General features: G+C 39.9%; 1 protein-coding gene and 1 long non-coding RNA gene across 2 annotated transcripts in view; one reads left to right on the top strand and one right to left on the bottom strand.

Annotated features, from left to right (window-relative positions):
- LOC147339195 (uncharacterized) overlaps positions 1–19,651 on the top strand; it is an 81,533-nt gene that overhangs the window by 15,873 nt on the left and 46,009 nt on the right. The gene's annotated exons all lie outside the window — the stretch shown is intronic.
- pou4f1 (POU class 4 homeobox 1) lies at positions 16,051–19,088 on the bottom strand. The gene is made up of 2 exons (XM_086290478.1): positions 18,771–19,088; positions 16,051–18,298 (listed from the first exon to the last, which is right to left on the bottom strand). Exons 1-2 carry the CDS (start codon positions 18,891–18,893, stop codon positions 17,315–17,317), a joined length of 1,107 nt encoding a protein of 368 aa, XP_086146604.1. The 5' UTR covers positions 18,894–19,088; the 3' UTR covers positions 16,051–17,314.

Genomic DNA, 19,651 nt, shown 5'->3' on the forward strand with positions numbered 1-19,651 from the left:
TAAATAAAAAGGAATGGTGATTTATGAAAGAACAGGAAAGAAATATTTAAGGATTGAATATCTATGATTATACACATCCCTGCAATACTGCATTGGAAAAACAGTCAGGAAAATATATGGCTGGATTATAAATATAAGTAATCACTTAAAAATCACTGAGAAAATGCAAATCTTTTGTTAACTGTTCCAAAATTCATTTACAGCACCACTTCAGTCAGATATAAATAATAACTTACTTCAAATGTTCAGTATTTTTTGACGCTAACTCTTTATTTGTTTGCTGACTGACTTGCTTTCATTTAATATTAATCTAATGGGAATGCGACATACATCTATGTCACATGTTGCTCTGCAGCATTTCAAGCCATCTTTTGTTTCATGTGAACATAAATTGAAATGGAAGCACTTGAACTTTTATTATTTTTCCATGTTTCATAGACCAAAAAAATGTGCAGTACCATAATCAGCAGATTGTCAGATAATTCAGTGACTCCAGGATTTCCCAAGACTATATTAGTGGTAAACATTGTTGCATTTTAAACGGTAGAATATGTTAAATTCAAAGGGATTCTAGCGTAATTCAAGAATTCTTAACAAGCACAGTGTTTAATATCTGTTGTGCAATACTTGACTGACGTAAAGGATAAGAATTCGCCTCAGAAAAAACCCCAGAAACACTCGACATCTCAGCGTAATGGAATGACAGCTCGTGTGAGCAGATCGAGGGGGGTGAAAAGAAGGTGAAATGGCTTATTTAACCAACAGAGAGCAAAAAACTGCAGGGGGGGGTTCAGTTCAGTAACTTCATGCTTCCACAAAGCAGAAAGGAGACAGGAAGTTATGTGATCACGCCTTTGCTCTAAACACTGTTGTGTGTGTACAAGGAACACAGAAAGACGGCTGCAGATAAAGGCTTTACATCGCATTCAGGTTTGGAAGGACTGGGTTCTCAGACAGCAAATAACAGTCCTGGGCAGATTTACACTGCGCAACTAGTGAATGTCTTCAGAGCATGTGGTTTTTTTCTCTGTGACGAGGTGGGAGGTTTTATTTAGTCACAGTGGTTATAGCTGTTCATTTAGCAGCTCTTAGTTCAGCTCTTGTTTAGTACAAGGGGGGTGCATTAATATTTTCTTTATGACTGTATAATTTGGTCATTTAGTCACCACTTCATTGAAATATTGCGTGAAATCTTAATGCATTATATTTGTATGTTGAAATAAAGTGGAGCAATTTAAGACTTAAGTTTAGTAATGTGGCTTTCACACCCTTTCAGCTTTTTGAGGGTGCTCGGGATGATATTCCTACAAATTGATCGTTTTTTGGTAGTTAGCTGTTAAAGCTAGCTGCTTAGTTAGCTTAGTTTAAAAGGTGCATTCAAATTTCATGACACTTTTTAATGGAATGCTGATTTGGTTTAAAAATAGATTTAAAACAAGATGTAAGCTATTTATTGGTGAGAGCTAAATTCAGTCCATGCATTTCAACCTTAGATTGGTGTAGCTTCTAGTTTTATAAGTGAAACAAATCCAGACATGCTTTAAAACTGCATTCTGTTTTGAGGCCACCAGGGAGGTAATATCTGTGGTTGCAAAAAAGATGTCTGTCTGGATCCCCCGAACACTTTGCTGCTGAACTTGTGCGCTCAGCAGCTACCGACTGGTGTTTGACAGTTCCACAGATGTCGAAGTTCAACAGCAACTCAGAAATTCATCACTTATCTGATCCTATAGTTTGTTACTGCTGCACAAAAGGATTGTTTAGTTCAGTTTAGTTTAGTAACTAAATCTGTGTAAAACAAAATGACTTAAGCAAGGTTGGTATCATAAATCGTGCATATTTTGTGTACTTTAAGAAAGCAGCATGCCTTCAGTGTTCTCTTACAGTTCTCTTGGACAAAATATTATTATTATTATTATATGTGTCACTGTTACTGGATGCATATCTGGTCTGTACTTAACACAGAACATCCTGTATATGCATATTTGAGTCTGGAGTGTACTTGGTTCTGCCAAAGTGATAAGCTGGAATAATACGCTACTGCTGGATTTAAGTGCCAGCTGTACAAATAAATCTTCAGTGTTGTGGCCTTGAGATTCCTTCAGTAGAGTGGAGTTTTTAAGTTTATCAGCCAAGAAGTAGAATACAAAAAGAATTCTTTCCACAGGTCAGTACCTGTGGATTTGCAGTTGATTGCATCATTGCAAAGAAACCTAAAGAACACAAAGGTTTTGCCAGCATTTGAAGAGCAAATTCAATTTTTTTAAGAACTAAAAAAAAAATATAAATATATATATATATATATATATATATATATAGTGGCTCCAGCAGATCCCGGGAATAACATCGGAGATCTCTGTCCAGAAGAGTGCAGTCCTGGGAACAGCTAAGATACTGCGCAGGACCCTCAAGCTCCCAGGCCTCTGGTAGAGGACCCGAGCTTGAAGGATAAACCGCCCGCAGGGGCGTGCTGGGTGTTTTTTTTATATATATATATATATATATATATATATATATATCTAATAACAAGCAGATCCAGATCTATTTTATCAGGCCTCCAGCTGTCAGATAGGGTTTTTTTGTTAATGATCTTACTATTCCTGTTTATGTGCTGTTTTTCATATGTATAATGTTACCATTATAACTATAAAAGTAAAACTGCTATTTGTTTATAGAAGCACAGCATGTTGTATTGCATTAGAGACAAACGTTTCTTCTTTGTGTCCTTCGGTTGCTCAGCTCTCTCAACGTTGTGTTTTTCATCACCAGCTCTAGTTTACATGAAATAAATGCACTGTTGTTTGAGTGAGAACTGTATTCAAGAGCTTTTTTATAGATATATACAGCATATCGTTTTTACTGGTGATATTTCATCTTTTTGTGAGTCTGGAGGCTCTCCAGCTTGTTGTTTTCATAGGAACTCTAGCAGGATGAGAAAAAAACTAACAAGCACTTGTCAGTTCTCAGCCATCACACTCTCTGACAAGCAACTGTTGTGGACTTCTCCTCTTATCTTCCCTCTCTCTCACCTTGCAGTCATCTGAGAGAGCACATTTCATTGCATTTGTATGGGTGTATAGTTTTGTGTGTATGTGTGTGTGTGTGTACATGCTTGCCTTGCCATGCATGTGGTTGTGTGTTATATGTGTGTGCTTACATGTGTCAGAAACTCGACATGATCTTGTCTCCGGTGAAGGCCTTGGATCACCCGGCCCTGCTCACTCCAGACCTGACAGTGCAGCTGAACTAATCAATATCTCTCTGCAGTCAAAGGTGGGTTCTGCCATGAGGCCGCAGGGGTGCACTAATTGATGGAAACTCACCGCCGGCTAGCTCCATGCCCTGCGGCGCTGGAAGAAGCAAGATAGGGCCTTCCACTGAAATGGAAGGGGAAATAGAGGACAGAAAAGGCCAAGATCATAATCAGGAGAGAGAAAGCTGTTTAGTTTGTGCTACTTTTGTCTGTGTTCTTATGTAGAACAGGGTTACATACATGGAGCATGCTGCTTGTTGGGTGACATATTTTACATTTTTGCAGTTTCATCTCTCTTTCCTTGTCTTCTTGTCAAGGCCAGTGATGTTCAGCATTACAGTGACCTTTCGATATACAGGTATCAAACCTGTGGTGGGATTTCAGTGAATCTATTGGTTGGGTAAGCTTGTCTTTAAAAAAATATTAACCTGTAAGACATAATAAGATAAGTCTTTTTTTAATTCTTATTTTTATTGTCAGATATCCCTCATTCCTAACTCTTTTTCTGTTTATTTACTGAAAAAAAAATGCATTTCTTGTTTCAAAGGAAATAAATAAGTAGATATTTATGACAAAATAATACTTACATAATTTTTTTACTTACTAAATTAATCAACATACTGCAGGCTTCTCGGAGCAATCCTTATGCAAATTTCCTGATGTTATCAACCTTTGCTTCTTAATCGTGTCCCCTCATTTGATCATGTGACTTTGTAGCCACTAAAAAAGATCATATGCAAAAAAGGAAACAAGAAAAAAAACAACAAGAGTGGCTCATAAGGAAAAAAGATTATTTGAGAAAATGCCCACAAACTTGTTTCTTGTTAAGAATATATTGTTATGGTGCAGACTAAGCACGCCATGATAATTATCATCAATAATTGAGTAAGGGGAAATGGTAGAAAGAGCTGCATTCAGTGCTTGCTAAATGTGCCTGAGAGATGCTGAGATGGACAGTCTGGCTAGCTAGCTAATTTGGCTCCTTTTTATGTGGCACTGAAGATTATCTTTATGTTTCCACCCGCTTAGCTCTGGCTCTTATGAAACCTGGGAAGAGAACGCGTAGTGTTTCCTGTCATTGCCGTTTATCTGTTGTTTGGTGGTACATATTGATCCCGGAGAGCAACAGCACAAATAAAATGTCCTTGATAATATTTGGTTGATAGGTAACTTGCCACAGGTCGTTACAAGGGGGACTCACAAATATTATGTAGGTGGTTTAGATATTTTGCCTGAGAAATGTATATATTCCAATTAATATTTATTCATTCATTCATTTAGTCAGTCAGTCAAAAAACTCTCACTGACACTTACACCCACACCCATGTTGTAGGCTGTATCTCCTGAAGCAAACGCTGTAGGATCAAGAGAAAGTTGCTTCATTTTCACGTGTTGAGCTCTGCGTATTATGCTGACGATTACCTTTCTAAAAATCTTGAAACTGAGATAACCTTAATGCAGAGCTAGCTGGAGGGCAGTTGTTGGCAAGAGCTTTCTGCTCCTTTCTTTAAAAGAGGAAGCTTGCCTCTGAAATGGGCCATAGATCGGTTGCAGTCCAATCATGCCCAGGAATTATGTGTTCAGCAAAAAAAAGAAAAAAAAATGGAGTCAGACTACAGAGGGAAAACCAACCTTGAAACTTACTGCCTTATTGAACTCAGGCCTCCTAACGAACATGCTTCGCTGCAGTTTATAGAAGAAAATGGAACAAACTGGCTATTATAATTAAAATGCATTAATATTTCTTAATATTCTCCTAATGCTTAGCATTTTACTACCATCCATGCAACCAGTTCATCCAAATTCACAATCTGGATTCGGACATGTGTTTTTAACAGGACACTAGCTGCATGAAAAAAAATAGCTAAGCATCCACAATGCAGCCTGTGTGTAAAGGACCGGTGAGTCTTTCACAACAAAGAAAGTTCAGAGTTAGTATTGGCTGAAAATGATAGGCTGATCCCCCGGGAATAAGGTGCACTTTCCAAAATGTAAATTAGGCCTTCCCTGAGACACACAGGTCTCTTTCTCCCCTGCTGCTCGGAAAGCTTTGCCATTCACCTTTAAACAGCAGAACAATAATCAATGGAGCATTATTAATGCTGAAATCATTCATGTGCTCTCCTGTGGTACCCTGCTGAGTGTAAAGCCACTGAAGTCCTGTAGCTCATATGGATTGCATTGTATACGTTACACACAAAAAACATCATGGCTGCAGATATTGACCTCTATATTTATCTACAAATGATATGATATGTGCAACCTTAAAGATATTTTTTAATAAACCAAATCTTACAGTTTGCACCAATTTGAGATTACCAACAAAGATGTAATCCTCATGAGGCCATTGATAGCTTCCAGTATCATGTTTTCTATTAATCCCTATTGTTTTGGGGGGTACTAGTATCAAGAATTTCAACTTTGAGACCAAAAGAAAAAAAAATCATATATGTACGTCATGTGTGCTTCAATCTTTAATAAGCCATGTTTCCTTGCCGTGTTACACACAGGCTTGTCCTCAGTCCTCTAAGATCCCGGTGTGAATTTTTCATAAACCATGTCTATGCGTCTTGTTCACGAGCTGTCTCAATACACAAAGGTCTATAGCTTCCATGTCCAGTCTGGCTTACGTATTGGACATTAGAAGAGTGCAGGCAGAGCTGCAGCAGAAGGAAGAGGAAGGAACGAGCGATCTCCTTCATTACAGGAGCTAGATATAAATCAAACTAATTATGGCGCCACTACAGTATCGAACCCATGGAGGGGAAATGAAACGATCAGAGTCAGGTCGCAGCTCAACAGAGAGGGAGTTAATGAAAATATTAATTACCTGATGATATATTGGGGATCTGGAGCACCCCACCCATCCCTGTCTCTCCTGCACTCTCAAGCCCCCTACCACAGAGAGCATTTGTTTTAATTGAGTAATAATAAGGCTGCTACATTTGGCTGAGTCACTTGATTTGAGGGTGTAATTGACCAATAAAGGCCCATGATAGGCAATTATAAATCCAATGTACTGCTAATTACTTAGCAACTCTTAAGTGTCTAACTAACACAGTGAACATTACACTTCAGTGCAGATGGTTATTTTAAAAGTCATAAAGTGAAAGCTAAGTGAGTTCACAAAGTGAGTGTGATCCACATGGCACGCAGTAAATTAGTCACCTCCATAACTCTCTTAATGTCTGTCACACACACATGCACCACCCACCCAACATTATAGTGTAATCTGCTATTAATATCAGATTTTGGTCTTGTGATCGATTTCCTCTGTGTTTTCATTCTGAATTATTCAGTGGTACACTTTATCTCCTCACCTTTCCCTCTCCCCAGACTGCTGAACCTCTCCCCACCCCCCACCCCCATCGCTATTTGTCACATTGGTCAATAAGTGGCTGATATTTGGATCCTGACTTTGTGGGCCAGGGTTCCTTCCAGATTCTTGATGGGGGGGTGGTACCCAGACGGATAATATTGCACAACAGTCAATCATGGTAATTAGAGGTGGTATCAACAGTAGTCTGGTCTGCTCAGGTTTGAGATAAAGGATGTGTTAAGGTATGTGCTAATCTTAGGATCAGTTCATCTGTTTTCTTGGATTAATTAATTTAGACATTTTTAAAATGTTCATTTGTACATGTCTAATTATATTAAATTACAATTTGACAAGGTGAACAATTTTCAATTATTACTTGTCAGTTGTCACTTGTAAGCCCCACGATGGTGTAACTGGCTCCTATATGTCATAGACTGTATACAAAAGATGGAAACGGTGCCAGTTGGTTTGTGGTATCCTAATTTAATGTCTCAAGTCTAATGTTTGTCAAATCACCATCTTGGTTTTTAGTGGCATGATCTGTGATCTGACTTTGAAACTGAGGGCCATGGGCATTTTTTTTTTTTTTTTACTCTTAATAAGAGCATCATTTACAAAATGATAGTTGAGTTGTATTAATGAGACTTAAAGCTTTCAGGTGAGACCCTAACCTTATTGCAAAAGTATTCACTGAATTAACCGTAGAGTAAATTGACGTAAAGTTATTTTCTCGTAGGCTTCTACAGAAGAGTCGCCCCCTGCTGGCATTTAGAAAGAATTTAAGATTAATTACAAAACATAAATATAAAAATATCAGTGACATAATTTCACATTCCATACCACATCCATCCATCCATTCGCTTCCGCTTATCCTTTTCAGGGTCGCGGGGGGCGCTGGAGCCTATCCCAGCTGTCATAGGACGAGAGGCGGGGTACACCCTGGACAGGTCGTTCCATACCACATGTGGAAAAAAATTACATTTCTTTATAAATTTTAGTGCATTTTATGTACTTTAATTGGCAAAGCAATGTATTTAAACATTTTAACAAAGCTTCTTGTAAGCCTTTTTCGTGGTTTTTATATGTGTGGAGCTGTCACATCCTTTTATTAATGACTGTTCTCATGTATGCACATGTGCCTACCACATACACATGTGTAAAGAACCTGAACTAAGTGAGAAAGTTTTATGGGTTTGTCAGGTATTTGTAAAACATTCAGTCATCAAAAGACAAAAAAGCTGTATACAGCCGCATAAAAATCTGATGGGTAAAACAAAACAAACTTAAACAGTCAAGAACTGAATTTATTTTCTGCTTTTATGGAGAACTGTAGGACAAACTAATAATCCACATTGTTAATTCACTAGATAATTACACCCCATTAATTAACAAACTGGCGTATAATTACTAAAATGCCAGCAAAACTATGCAGTGAAACTCTTGCACAGATGCATCAATGTGATCGGTGCTTATAACTCAAGCATAATTAGTCATCTCTATTTATCTAGCTCAGTGACATAATGCAGTCAGTCTGCTTGCAGGAAGTGAGTGAATGAATTTTACATAGTTCGCAGCTTTCCTCCATTCAGAGTGACAGGCTAATCAGTACTTTGTCAAAGTCGACTCCAGCTCCACCTGTCAAAGCTGTCAGTCTTTTGAGGAGCCAATGAGGTCTCAGGAGTAACAAACTGGAGAGCTGATTTCACACTGTGTGACCTGCAAGGTGCGAAGTCGGGACACTGCGGACATAACAATCAATATTAGAACATGTGGTATTGATGAAAGGTATCAGAAATGGCTGGAACTTACATGTGATCCTCGAGGCATCCAGTGACTGTCTCTTGGGCCTGATGATGATTACAACCCAATGTATTGTGTGATGGGGATGTAAGGTAGTAGCGATGAGTCTATTGACTGTAGGAGAAACTTTGTGCTAAAAAGTTATCAGTTCCTGGCGAAATGCTTCATTGAGAAAAAACACCTTTACTTGCAAGCTTTTGATTCGTTTAAACTCTGCTAAAGAAGATCTGTCTTGATTTCTCATTTGAGCGACATGACCACTAGTCAGTGGTGCAGCCTTTTTCATTTTTATTCACTGCCGGCTGGTCGATCGGCGACATTCGGGTTGAGGTGCTGATCTAACAACTGTGTCATGAGTTGGATATTCCAGTAAGGGGATCCAGAGGATGATATTCCAGTCTGGGTAACAAGAGGCTAATAGGATCAGAGAAAGGCGATCAATGGCCAGTAAGCTGAGCTCTCTTTTTGTCTTTTCAGTCTTTCTCTGAGACGCTACCTCTTGCTGTCAAATGCTGACTGTTTTTGCATGGTTCTATTAAATGTCTTCTACAGCGCATGACACAGATGTATTAAACAGAAAAATACAGATACCTATTAGTGGCCTGACCAAGCATCTGTGCACATTAAAACATTTTACCTTGAGTCACTTTATTGGAATCCAGCCCTAGGTTAGCTCGGTGGTAGGTATAATAGCATTAGAACCTGAGCTCAGTCCTGAGTCAAAGTACCAAAGGTTACTACAAAATTAGTTATCTGACATTTTTCTATCTATCTATCTATCTATCTATCTATCTATCTATGTGTACCTTTGTGTTGTCAAAACAGTTGGAAGTAAGAAAATCATGCTTTTTCTTCCTGTTATGGGAGAAGTGAGAATCAAATTGCCATCAGTCATCCAATTAGATGTCAGTTAGATGCTAAATGAGCCGTGGAACTTTGAAGTGGCACAGCTAAGTGGAGTTTTCACCTTTAGAGGCAGAGAAAACAGAGGAAAGACAAGCGTGAGCAAGGACTGTCTGAAAATGTGCTACTAGTACTGCAATTGTCCTATTTACATTGTCACTGGCTTTCAAGAGGATGCCTATTCAACCAATAAAGACTCTGTGTGTGTGTGTGTGTGTGTGTGTGTGTGTGTGTGTGTGTGTGTGTGTGTGTGTGTGTGTGTGTGTGTGTGTGTGTGTGTGTGTGTGTGTGTGTGTGTGTGTGTGTGTCAACATTTGCTCCCCCTCCATGCTTCCCAGTTCGAGTTCAGCAAATGAGTTGAACCAGCCTTCCTGGGCAGTCTTTCCTCTCTACTCCAACCTCTAACAACTCATGAAATATTTAACGTGCCTCACAATAACCTCTCTCACACACACACACACGCACACACACAAACACTTTTTTCTCTCTGCTCTGGCTGATGGTCAGGATAAAAACGCTTAAGCCCTGCTATATTTTAAGAGTGCCACTGATATTCCCCCACGCACACTTTGGCGTACATACACACTTTGTGAACTATTATTTCGTGGAACATTTCAGAGTGCAAATCCATTGTATTCAGCCTGGCTGAGTAGCGAGGTAGCTGGATACAAATTTGACACCCGGCCGATCGGCAGCTGCCGGCTGTTTAATCAACAGTGATGAATATTTGATGGCGTGGCGGCGGGCAAACGGTGGCCGACACTCCTCATTATCGAAGTCTATGTGTACAGAGGAAGATATTCAATATCTACCAATGGGGAACTGGCCACTCACAAGAACATGAAATACCCTCACAGCTCATGCTCGAAGAAGTAGATCTGTAAAATTTTTGATCTATGTAGGACAAAGTTTAAAAAGAAGTCTACTTCCGTTAAAATTGTGGAACACCAATTTTAACGGAAGTAGACAGTTAAAATTGAGAATTCAGAATATCATTATTGTTTTATATTGGAAACTGGAAACGTAAAGGGTAAATGCATGAACCCTAAAATAGCTCAAGCGTTTAAAAGTTTTAGCTGAACCCTGAGAAGACGAGTTAGTTCCTCGAAAGACAGCCTGTTTTAACAACTTGTGGCTTTAACCGGCTGCGCAGCAATTATTTCTTCAAATAGTCTCACATTTATGAAGATGCACATTATACGATCTCCCGAAGGCGTTTGAAGTGAGCCAATTGACTACTTTGAAGACATCAGTGTCCAGTTTATTTTTCAAGCTCAGCATATTCCTAAAAAGAAAAACATGCTATTTTTCTCCAGAAAGCCTGTTGTTATTGTGGTGTTCAGCACGAAGGTCAGCGACAAATCAGTAGGATCATTTCTGTGTATTTCATTAGTACGATAAGAAGTGTTGCACTTCTCAAACCTATTTAGGCTACAAGTTCAGAGTAAACTGAAGACAATGTTTCTATAAAAGCAGTAAATACAAATAAACGAATTCAAAAACCTTTTAGGATTTTTTTTTTTTTTTTGCCGTCGAAATGTCTTGTGACGAGTAAAAAAAATGCGATACGCTGTTTGTCTCTTTGTTGGATTGATGTTGGGTCAGTCAAAAAAAGCAACATATGTTTGCATTGCGGGAATATTTAACTGTGTTTCACTTTAACGATGAGCCTTTTTTTTAGTGACTAAAGACAAGAGGGGCATGAGAACCTTATCAAAAGTTACTGGCCATAAACAAATAGGCTAAAGGAACGGGTAAACATTCTTTAATGGCAAAATTATATTTTATTTTATCATTTTTACCGTATGGCAGGTTATGACAACTTGTAAAACGTTTTCGTGACTCGAGCAGTCTATTATGAAATATTTAAAACACGCCACGTCGATTTTCGCGTCATCAGAGCACTTTTTTTTTCGAGAGTCATTCAATGCTATAAGAGGAGAACACAACCCTGACCTGAGCGCGAACCCTAACCCTTTCGCTTGTTATTCATGACTGTCGAAAAGCTTAAAATATTGTCCACTTAGAGGCATCTCAAGTAATAGGACGTCAACCGTGCTCGTGCAGGCTCTCCTTTCGTTTCCGGTCGCGCGCCCCTCTCTTTACCGCGCACTTTCTATCTGCTGCACGTGCGGGTAAAGACGAGAAGGAAAATAGGTTCAATACTAGGGTTCAAAGAGCACTCCGCCCGGGGCCATGGCGGCTCGGGAGGCAGGGATTGGGAAATAAATGGCATTTAGGTGAGGCAGATTTTGCATAAAGTGACATTTAGGTGGTAATACTTTCTGAACGAGGTGAAGAATCCCGCAACGAACCATGCAGACACTGACAAGTGTTTTGATGTTTTAGTGATGCACTTTGTCAGAATAGCTGTCAAACGCTTGGGCCAAGAAGCTACGAGGCTAAACCATATAGTCAGCTAGATTTGTGTTGGATATGCCTCTGGGTTTCACAGTCATCACTGCAGGTAATTTGTAACATTTGGAGTTATACCAAAGCTCACAAATATGACAGAAGGATCATTTTACTGTAAGGAATACAGGCTACCGTCGCTAATCTCTAAATTATAATAGGTACCAAGGTACTCGGTTTAACTTGAGCTTTTCTTGGTTATGTGCCAAAAGGTTTGGGTTGACATTTGTCTAAGTGATTTCAGGTATTTATTTTAAAGTCACGTGTACATTTTGTTGTTGTTTTTTGTTGGGGTTTTTGTTTTTTGTTTTTTGGTTTTGTTTGTTTGTTCCGGTCAACGATAACAGCGGGGCGTTTCATCTGTTACACCGTCTAATTGGTGGAAATGTGCCCATTAAGATCAGTGAGCGGGAGAAGCAGTAAATGTTTGAGCCATGATGATGAAAGGAGTGGCAGTGTGGACTCTTTTAAGCCGTTTAAAAGCCTGAGATTCCTGTTTGCTTGTTCAAAGAGTTTAATTAAGGGGTTTTAAAATTTTAGGTTACAAAAAACAAAACAAAAAGAAAAACAAGCAGACTGATTTGAAAAACCCAACACATGGTGAACTTGGACAGTGTATGAATACAATGAAAATCCCTACTGAGAGTTTTTATTTCACAACTTTGAGTCCAACAATACTAAAACTTTTCTAATGACGCTCTGTACTACCAAGACGACAATTTGGCACTCCACACAGGCCAGCTGTTCTGATTATAATGCCCCCTATAACTGAAGCCATCATACTTTTATAGCTTCCAAATTCAAATCGTTGGCAGTGTCCAAGCTGCTTTGTAACTGCGAACTTCATCTAGCTTACGTGTGTGTGTGTGTGTGTGTGTGTGTGTGTGTGTGTGTGTGTGTGTGTGTGTGTGTGTGTGTGTGTGTGTCTATTATTTTTATAGTTTGTTAAATCAAAACAAACGTTCAGTGTGTTAAATGTTTTATTTCAGAGCTATAAGCACGTGATTCATAAGAAACTATGAAACTGTAAAAACTTTAACAAATATATGTTAAAAATAAATAAAAATTAGTCAGTGTCTGGACTTCTTAACTGGTTCACCTTTCGTTTCTCCTCAACACTGAAAAAAAAAAAAACGTTTCCGTTTTCCAACTCTAGTTTCTGACAGCAAATGCCACAATAAGTGTGTGTGTGTGTGTGTGGGGGGGGGGGGGGGGGGGGGGGGGGGACTTTGACTGGGCGCCATACAAATATGAATCTAAATTGCGCTTTATGCTATGCAGCCTACTTGCATATCCGTGAAGCATACATAGGCTGCCCATTTTTATCTGTCAGTAGCTACATGGCAAGAGGTCAGCCCCTCAAGATCAAATATTTTTCTTACTAAATGACGGATTTATTAGACAAATAAGTTGTGCGTCTGACTCTGAACCCTCTGTGATTGAAATATACCCTTGTGTCAACAGCATTGCCTCTCAAACCAGGTCCCGGGCGATGGAGGGCTGCCACAGCGGATTACTGAGCAAATATAAGTGGGAAATGAGTGCAGATCTGGGGGATCTACGCATCCACATCCCCGGTTTGACATTTCCGTCCAAAAGGGCCTCCTTCTTGCTTATTGTTAGATCAGCGGGGTCCCTCCTTGGGAGCTCTTATCTTAGATATGTTTTACTGATGTTGTTTTAAGAAACTCTATAAATTGGGTGTAACAATGTCAAAGCAAGAACAAAGCATAAGCCAACTGGGGAAGAAAAAAGAAGAAGGAAAAAAAGCTTAACCAACGCAGTATGTTAGAGCTTTCCATTTCCTTTAACTTTCAGCTCGAAGTGTTGTAATTCTAATGATCTAATCCATCTTAACCTGGGCGTCTAACAGCTACGATTAGGGTAGGCCCACTCCCCTCCGCTCAGAGCTATACTAAAAAGTCGTGCTCTCATAAATCTAAGCGCCTGCGTTACCATAACGTGTGGTGAAATCATTATTTGCCAACGTGGTGTCAGAGAGTCTCTCATTTCGTCTGTCAGGAATCCAATTTCCTCTTATTTACATCCACGGTATAGATTAATTACTCCCCTGACTAGAAGCCTGAAGGAATTAAGTTATGAGATCCTTTGGTAGGCTCCGTGATTAATCCATCGCTGCCTATGCAAGAATACAAAAGAGGAAAGAAAGGCGGTGATTAACACTGTTACATAATAATAATAATAATAATAATAATCTAGTTTTTCATTGTAACAAGGCTCAAACGGGACACCAGAAGTGAAATGGGACGGGATGGGGTAACTCAAACGATCTAGACACGATTATAGGAGGACGGCCCTTTTAGGCCCAGGCACTAAGGATACCTATGATCGGGCGCCGGCACGGTCGACTATTGATAGAACTTTAAGGGTTATGATATCGGTGAGGTTGCTGATGAAATATCCCCCTGATTAATAGAGGACTCTGTCGTAACGGGCTGACATATGGTAGGCGAGGCAGCTGGGGATGGTACCTCAGGCATCCCCTACGGCCATTAACATATTAGAGGCTATTGTGCAGGCAGACAGTCCGACTTCATCCAGAGCCCCTGTGCAGAGAGACAGCACCCCAGAGCTGTTTGATATAGGCTTTCAATAATGTATTACTCTTCAATCCGCCAACGGAGCTGTTCGTGGTGCTGAAATGATTGCCATGTGGCGTGTGCGGTGCTGCGCGTGGAGTATGTTCAGTGCCAGCGGTGTTGCGTTACTCTCAGTAGATAGTATGAGGTGGTGAAACTTTTAAGCCATTGTGTATACATATATATACACACACACACACACACACACACACACACATATATATATATAGATATATAGATATATATATAACAGCTGTACTATTTCGTAACAATGCAACAAAAAGGACTCTGTGATAGCGGCAACCTCTAACAGGAAATTTGCAATATCACTTAATGAGCAAATAGCTTTTTTTTTTTTTTTTTTTTTTTTTTTTTTTACATTTCATTCATTCTTTTCTTTTTTCCTAGAAAGTCTGTGTCGCGAAAGAACAGCGTTTGGAAAAATATTCTCACAACGAAAACAAATTTCTTATTATTTTTTTCACAATTTTCCTCAATTTTTAAATTAGATTTACAAAATTATGTTTAACAGAATTGAACGAATGAAGTAGTGGAATAAGGCTAGCAGTGGGGAACGCCACGAAGCAGGCCTGTTACAATTTAAATGGGAAAGCAATTGCAGAAGAAAAAATATATATATTTTCATTCAAAATGACATACGTCTATGCTAATCTTTAAAAAAGAAAAAAAGTTACAAATGACCAACAAAATTTCTTAAAAATTCAACAAAAAAGTATTTTACTTACGTTAAGGATTCGCTGTCTTCTGTCCGTGTAGCCAAAAGCTAAAGAAAAGCAATAAAGAGCAGCTTTCTCTGCTATTTAACAGCGACTTCCTTCATCCGCCTGCTTCCCCTGAAACCCCCGAAAGCTGTCTGAAAATATTGCATTTTATATCAGCAAATCGCGATTAATATTGCATTACATGCTCTTAAAAATTCCTCTTTATGAATGCAGCCGAACGTGAAGCCCCACAAAAAAAAAAATTGATATAGCCTATCTGCAAGTTAGGAGTGAACAGAAATATTTGGAGGGGGTAGAGGTCACACAGTGGTCATTTTTAAAAAGAAAATCAACTTTTCTTTTTCTTTTTCCCTCTCTCTCATTCTCTCTCTCTCTCACCCTCTTTCTCTCTCTATCATCTCTCTCTCTCGCTCTCTCTGGTGTCAGTGCTCAGTTATTCTACATTAAAACTTCATTAAATGTTGATTGTTGGGCCTGTGTCAATATAGGAAGAAAACTTTTTCCTTTAACAGCCTATTACTTATTAATTCATCCTATTTTATGTTCAGATGTTTAAATAAAAGGTAAGGACAACTAAAATACAGCCTCGCAATTTACTTACTATACCAAATAAATATTATAATATAGAAAAAATAAACAAACATTTTAAGTAAAACTTATATTAGTTTATATAATAATAATAATAATAATAATAATAATAATAATAATAATAATAATAATAATAATAATAGAGAAACTAACGGCGCAAAAATGTAAAATTATACGTATCTAACTTTCAAAAGTTAAACTTTAAACTTTAATATTATCCTCTAAAATTAGGCAAATGTATATACAACCATTATAATGAGTTTTATATCGCTGATTAGAATAAAGCTACGCCATTTAAAACCATACCAAACGCTTTATCACGTGGCCATAGTAATGCGTTAAACTATTGCACCAGCAGTAACATTGATAATCGTGTGCCGTGCAGGCCGAATCACAACCAGGAAAAGCACAGTTTTCTTTCTTTGATTTATTAGAAGATTGCTGGAACACACCTCCCTGTTGGATTTGGCTTACAGGATGAATAGTACCAATGAAAGTAAGAGGACAACAGAGGAGAGTGGAGAAGTTGTGAAAGAGGGAAGGAGACAGTGGGACATTTTCTCCATGATGCACATGTCGCCGCAGTTTTTGTAAACATACTTTTGTGCACAAAGTAAAATATTACTTACACAACGTTTCCGTAACAGTTAACACGACAAACAACGTGGTGATCTCAATGTGAAAACAGGCATTAAACAGTGACTTACACCATCCACAAAATAAGGTCTAGCAGTAGACAACTCTGCTGTAGGCTATGCAGTGATTCTTCTTCCAATGCATAGAGTGTTTGCACTGCAAACTGAAACACATGAAAGAACGAAAAACCCCTTTTATTGATTGCGATCTCTCCTTAATGATGTAGACAGAGCTATCATGCTCTGATCTGTCTGAAACTTTTCCCAGTGATGCCAATGGTGCAGATAGACCCCCTCCCCCTTATTAATTTTGTTTCCAGAATACAGGAGCTCACCTCTGGTAAGTGATAAAGTGATGTCTGTATATACAAACGCATTTCGACATAGCCGATCTAGAAACCTAAAGGGTCCTTTGTGCAAATTCAAAATAAATATAGCTGCAGATGTGACAGCCCACACAGGCTAAATTACTTCCCGTGAATTAGGATTTCATGCAGGCCTGAAAAATTATTATTTTTCCGATAGCCATAAAAAGTTTGCAACTAAATTTCAGTTCGTAGCAGCCTCCAAATAAGAATAAATGAACGGATGAATAAATGAACAGTCATGACTTAGTCTATATCAACGACAGAAAAGATCAAACCCAAACCACATTTAACAATCAGTGAGGTAATTCGTAAATGGCTATACTTCAAAATAACAGGCCTATTCGGAGAAAATAACTCGCTATAGTATCGAGCAAATTACCTCTTTCCACAAGTTTTTTTCTTTTGTTTTCTTTTATTTAAAAGGCAATGTCGACGTCGCTAAACTTTTCCCTGGTAACATCTGAGCCAAGTTTGTGTAATCTGTTATTTGCATACTTCACATTCACCGATAACGTGAAAATAAACAGGATATATGAAGCCTCATAAAATGGGTATCTAAAGTCCATTGTGCACCAGCGTGTAAAATCGCTGGAGACAAAAGACTGAAAATGGTGTCTCGGTGTCCCTTGGTCCCCAAATTCAGTCACACAACTTTTTTTTTTAAATTTTTTTTTAACTTCTCTTCCTCGCCCATCAGTGAGCCGCGGAAAATTTCAACCGCTTCTGCTTCTGTCTTTGGTTACAAAACCACACTCGTACCACATTTTTTTTCAGGTCCAACTTTTCAGCTATAGCTGCTATTTTCTCAGACGACGGTCGAGGTTGTACAGCGAAGTAAGCCTCCAAAGACCTCTTTTCTGGGGCTGCTATCGAGGTCCTCTTGCGTTTCTTTTCTCCTCCGTTGAAAATGTCAGGTTTGCTCATTTTTTCCCTTTGGGCCCCCTCGGCCTCTTCTAGCCAGGCCTGGAGGATGGGTTTGAGCGCAATCATGTTGTTGTGGGAGAGAGTTAAAGACTCGAATCGACAAATTGTACTTTGGCTCAGTGATCCAACGCCGGGGATTTTGAGATTAGCCAAAGCGCTGCCCACGTCCGCCTGTGTCACCCCCAGCTTGATCCTCCGCTGTTTGAAGCGCTCCGCGAAAGCCTCCAGCTCCCTTGGGTCTGTGTCCGAGTCATTAATGGAGGGAAGTCCGTTGTTTGTGAGCCCAGGGCCGCCTTGACCTCCCCCGTGATGGCCCGGTAAGAGCCCGTGGTGGGTGAGAGGTGAGTTCATGCTCATAGCTTGGTGGGAGAGGTGACTCAAACCGTGCATGTGAGAGTGCGGGTGAGCAGAGGTGGAGATGAGCCCACCACCGCCACCTCCGCCGCCACCGCCACCTCCGCCGCCCGCCACGTCGTGCGCACTGGACATTAAGCTGAGAGATGGCGAGCTGATGTGGTCCATAATGTCCGGTGGCTCCAGGTTCTGGTGGTGGTGGTGGTGATGGTGATGATGGTGGTGGGCTAGTGGCACGGTGGATGTCGACGAGCATGGCACCGTGCTCATCGTGTGGTAGGTGGCGTCGGGCTTGAACGGGTGCGTCTTGCCCTGGGACACGGCGATGTCCACGGCCGCCAAAGCCTCAGCCCGAGCCAGCAGCGTCTCATCCAGGCTTGCAAATATGTTACTCTGTAACTGCAAGAGGGGGGGATAAAAAAAAAGAAAGAAAGAAAGAAAGAAAGAAAGAAAGAGAGGGGGAGAATGAAGGTTTTCAAAGTGAGTAAGAAATGGGAAAGGACGTGAAGAAAAAAGGAAGGCGACAGAAAAAAAGAAAAAAGCATAAATGAATCTGTCAGTCGGGACTTTTGGCGACACATAACAGAGTCGGAGTATTCCTTCAGAAGCGGCAAGTCATAAAAATTAATACAAAAACAGTAAAGCCCGGCGTTGCGTGAGCATGCTTTCAAAAAGATCACAGACTCTTCCAGTGATTGCTGTGGAATACATGAAAAAAACATTAAGTGCGCGTCTTGGCTGAATGTGCCTTGGAGCAGCCCTTGTTATTAGGCACAGACAGCGCTCAGTGCTGCAAGCAGCTTAGGCAAGTAACAAAAAAAGAAGAAGAAAAAAAACAAGGACAAAGCGAAAGTTTTCGGGGATGGTTTACCTGTGGAGTTTGCAGACAGGCTCTCCTTATAGCTTCCGAGCTGGAATGCAGGGTGGTATACTTGTGTTCGGGTAAAGAGGGATGCATGGCGAAGTGCGGCTGTTTGCTGTTCATGGACATCATCTTGGCGAGCTTCTCCAATTAAAGTGCACGGAAAGAAGGGGGATAACGGCTACAAGAGCTAGAAAACAATCACAGACACAGAGTGATCCTTTGCCTATCCAGTAATGACGCAGTGTAGTTCGCTGTATAGTGCGCCGAGTGCAGCCTTGAGCCCGGAGATCACAGAGATGCCTGCAGTCTCTCAGACGCACTTATCTGTCTACTGTTTCCCACTGCTGGGGATGAGAGAGGCTCTTACACCTGAGCGCCTCAGATCTCGTCAAGCCCGTGCTCGGCTGCTCTCGCGAGACATAAACTGCCAGAACAGTGAACAGGCTGACAGATAAAAACTGCTCACAGGGCAGGCAATAACATCTGGAGACTGGATGCCTGCGTTTTTTAAGGGCTCACTCCTCTCCTCCCAGCCACAGAACCTCGCCGTTCCCAGTGCCTGTAGGCCTTATCTTTTAACTGGAGGCCGAATAATATTGACTTTATGCCGCAGAATTGAGCATCTGTCTATTTTAGGCTGGACGTCTGATTTCAGAAAGTTGTTTCCAATCGAGTATTAGGGAAAATATACACACAAAAACACGAGGTCTATATTTAATATGAAATTAATAAATAAGCAATTTTAAGCTTGTAGGCATCGGTATAGACATATTAAACTATTTTAATAATGTATTTTTTGTTGTAAAAGTTGTATGGTTTTCCAGTAGTTCTTGGCCCACAGTCCCATTTCTCATATTAACCCTTGGAAATACTGACACCGCCCCCTT

The sequence above is a fragment of the Aulonocara sp. 'chitande type north' Nkhata Bay genome, linkage group LG1 (assembly GCF_057382095.1).
Source record: "Aulonocara sp. 'chitande type north' Nkhata Bay isolate Kocher_YH1m ecotype deep benthic linkage group LG1, A_spYH_male_GT1.1, whole genome shotgun sequence".
Lineage (NCBI taxonomy): Eukaryota > Metazoa > Chordata > Actinopteri > Cichliformes > Cichlidae > Aulonocara > Aulonocara sp. 'chitande type north' Nkhata Bay.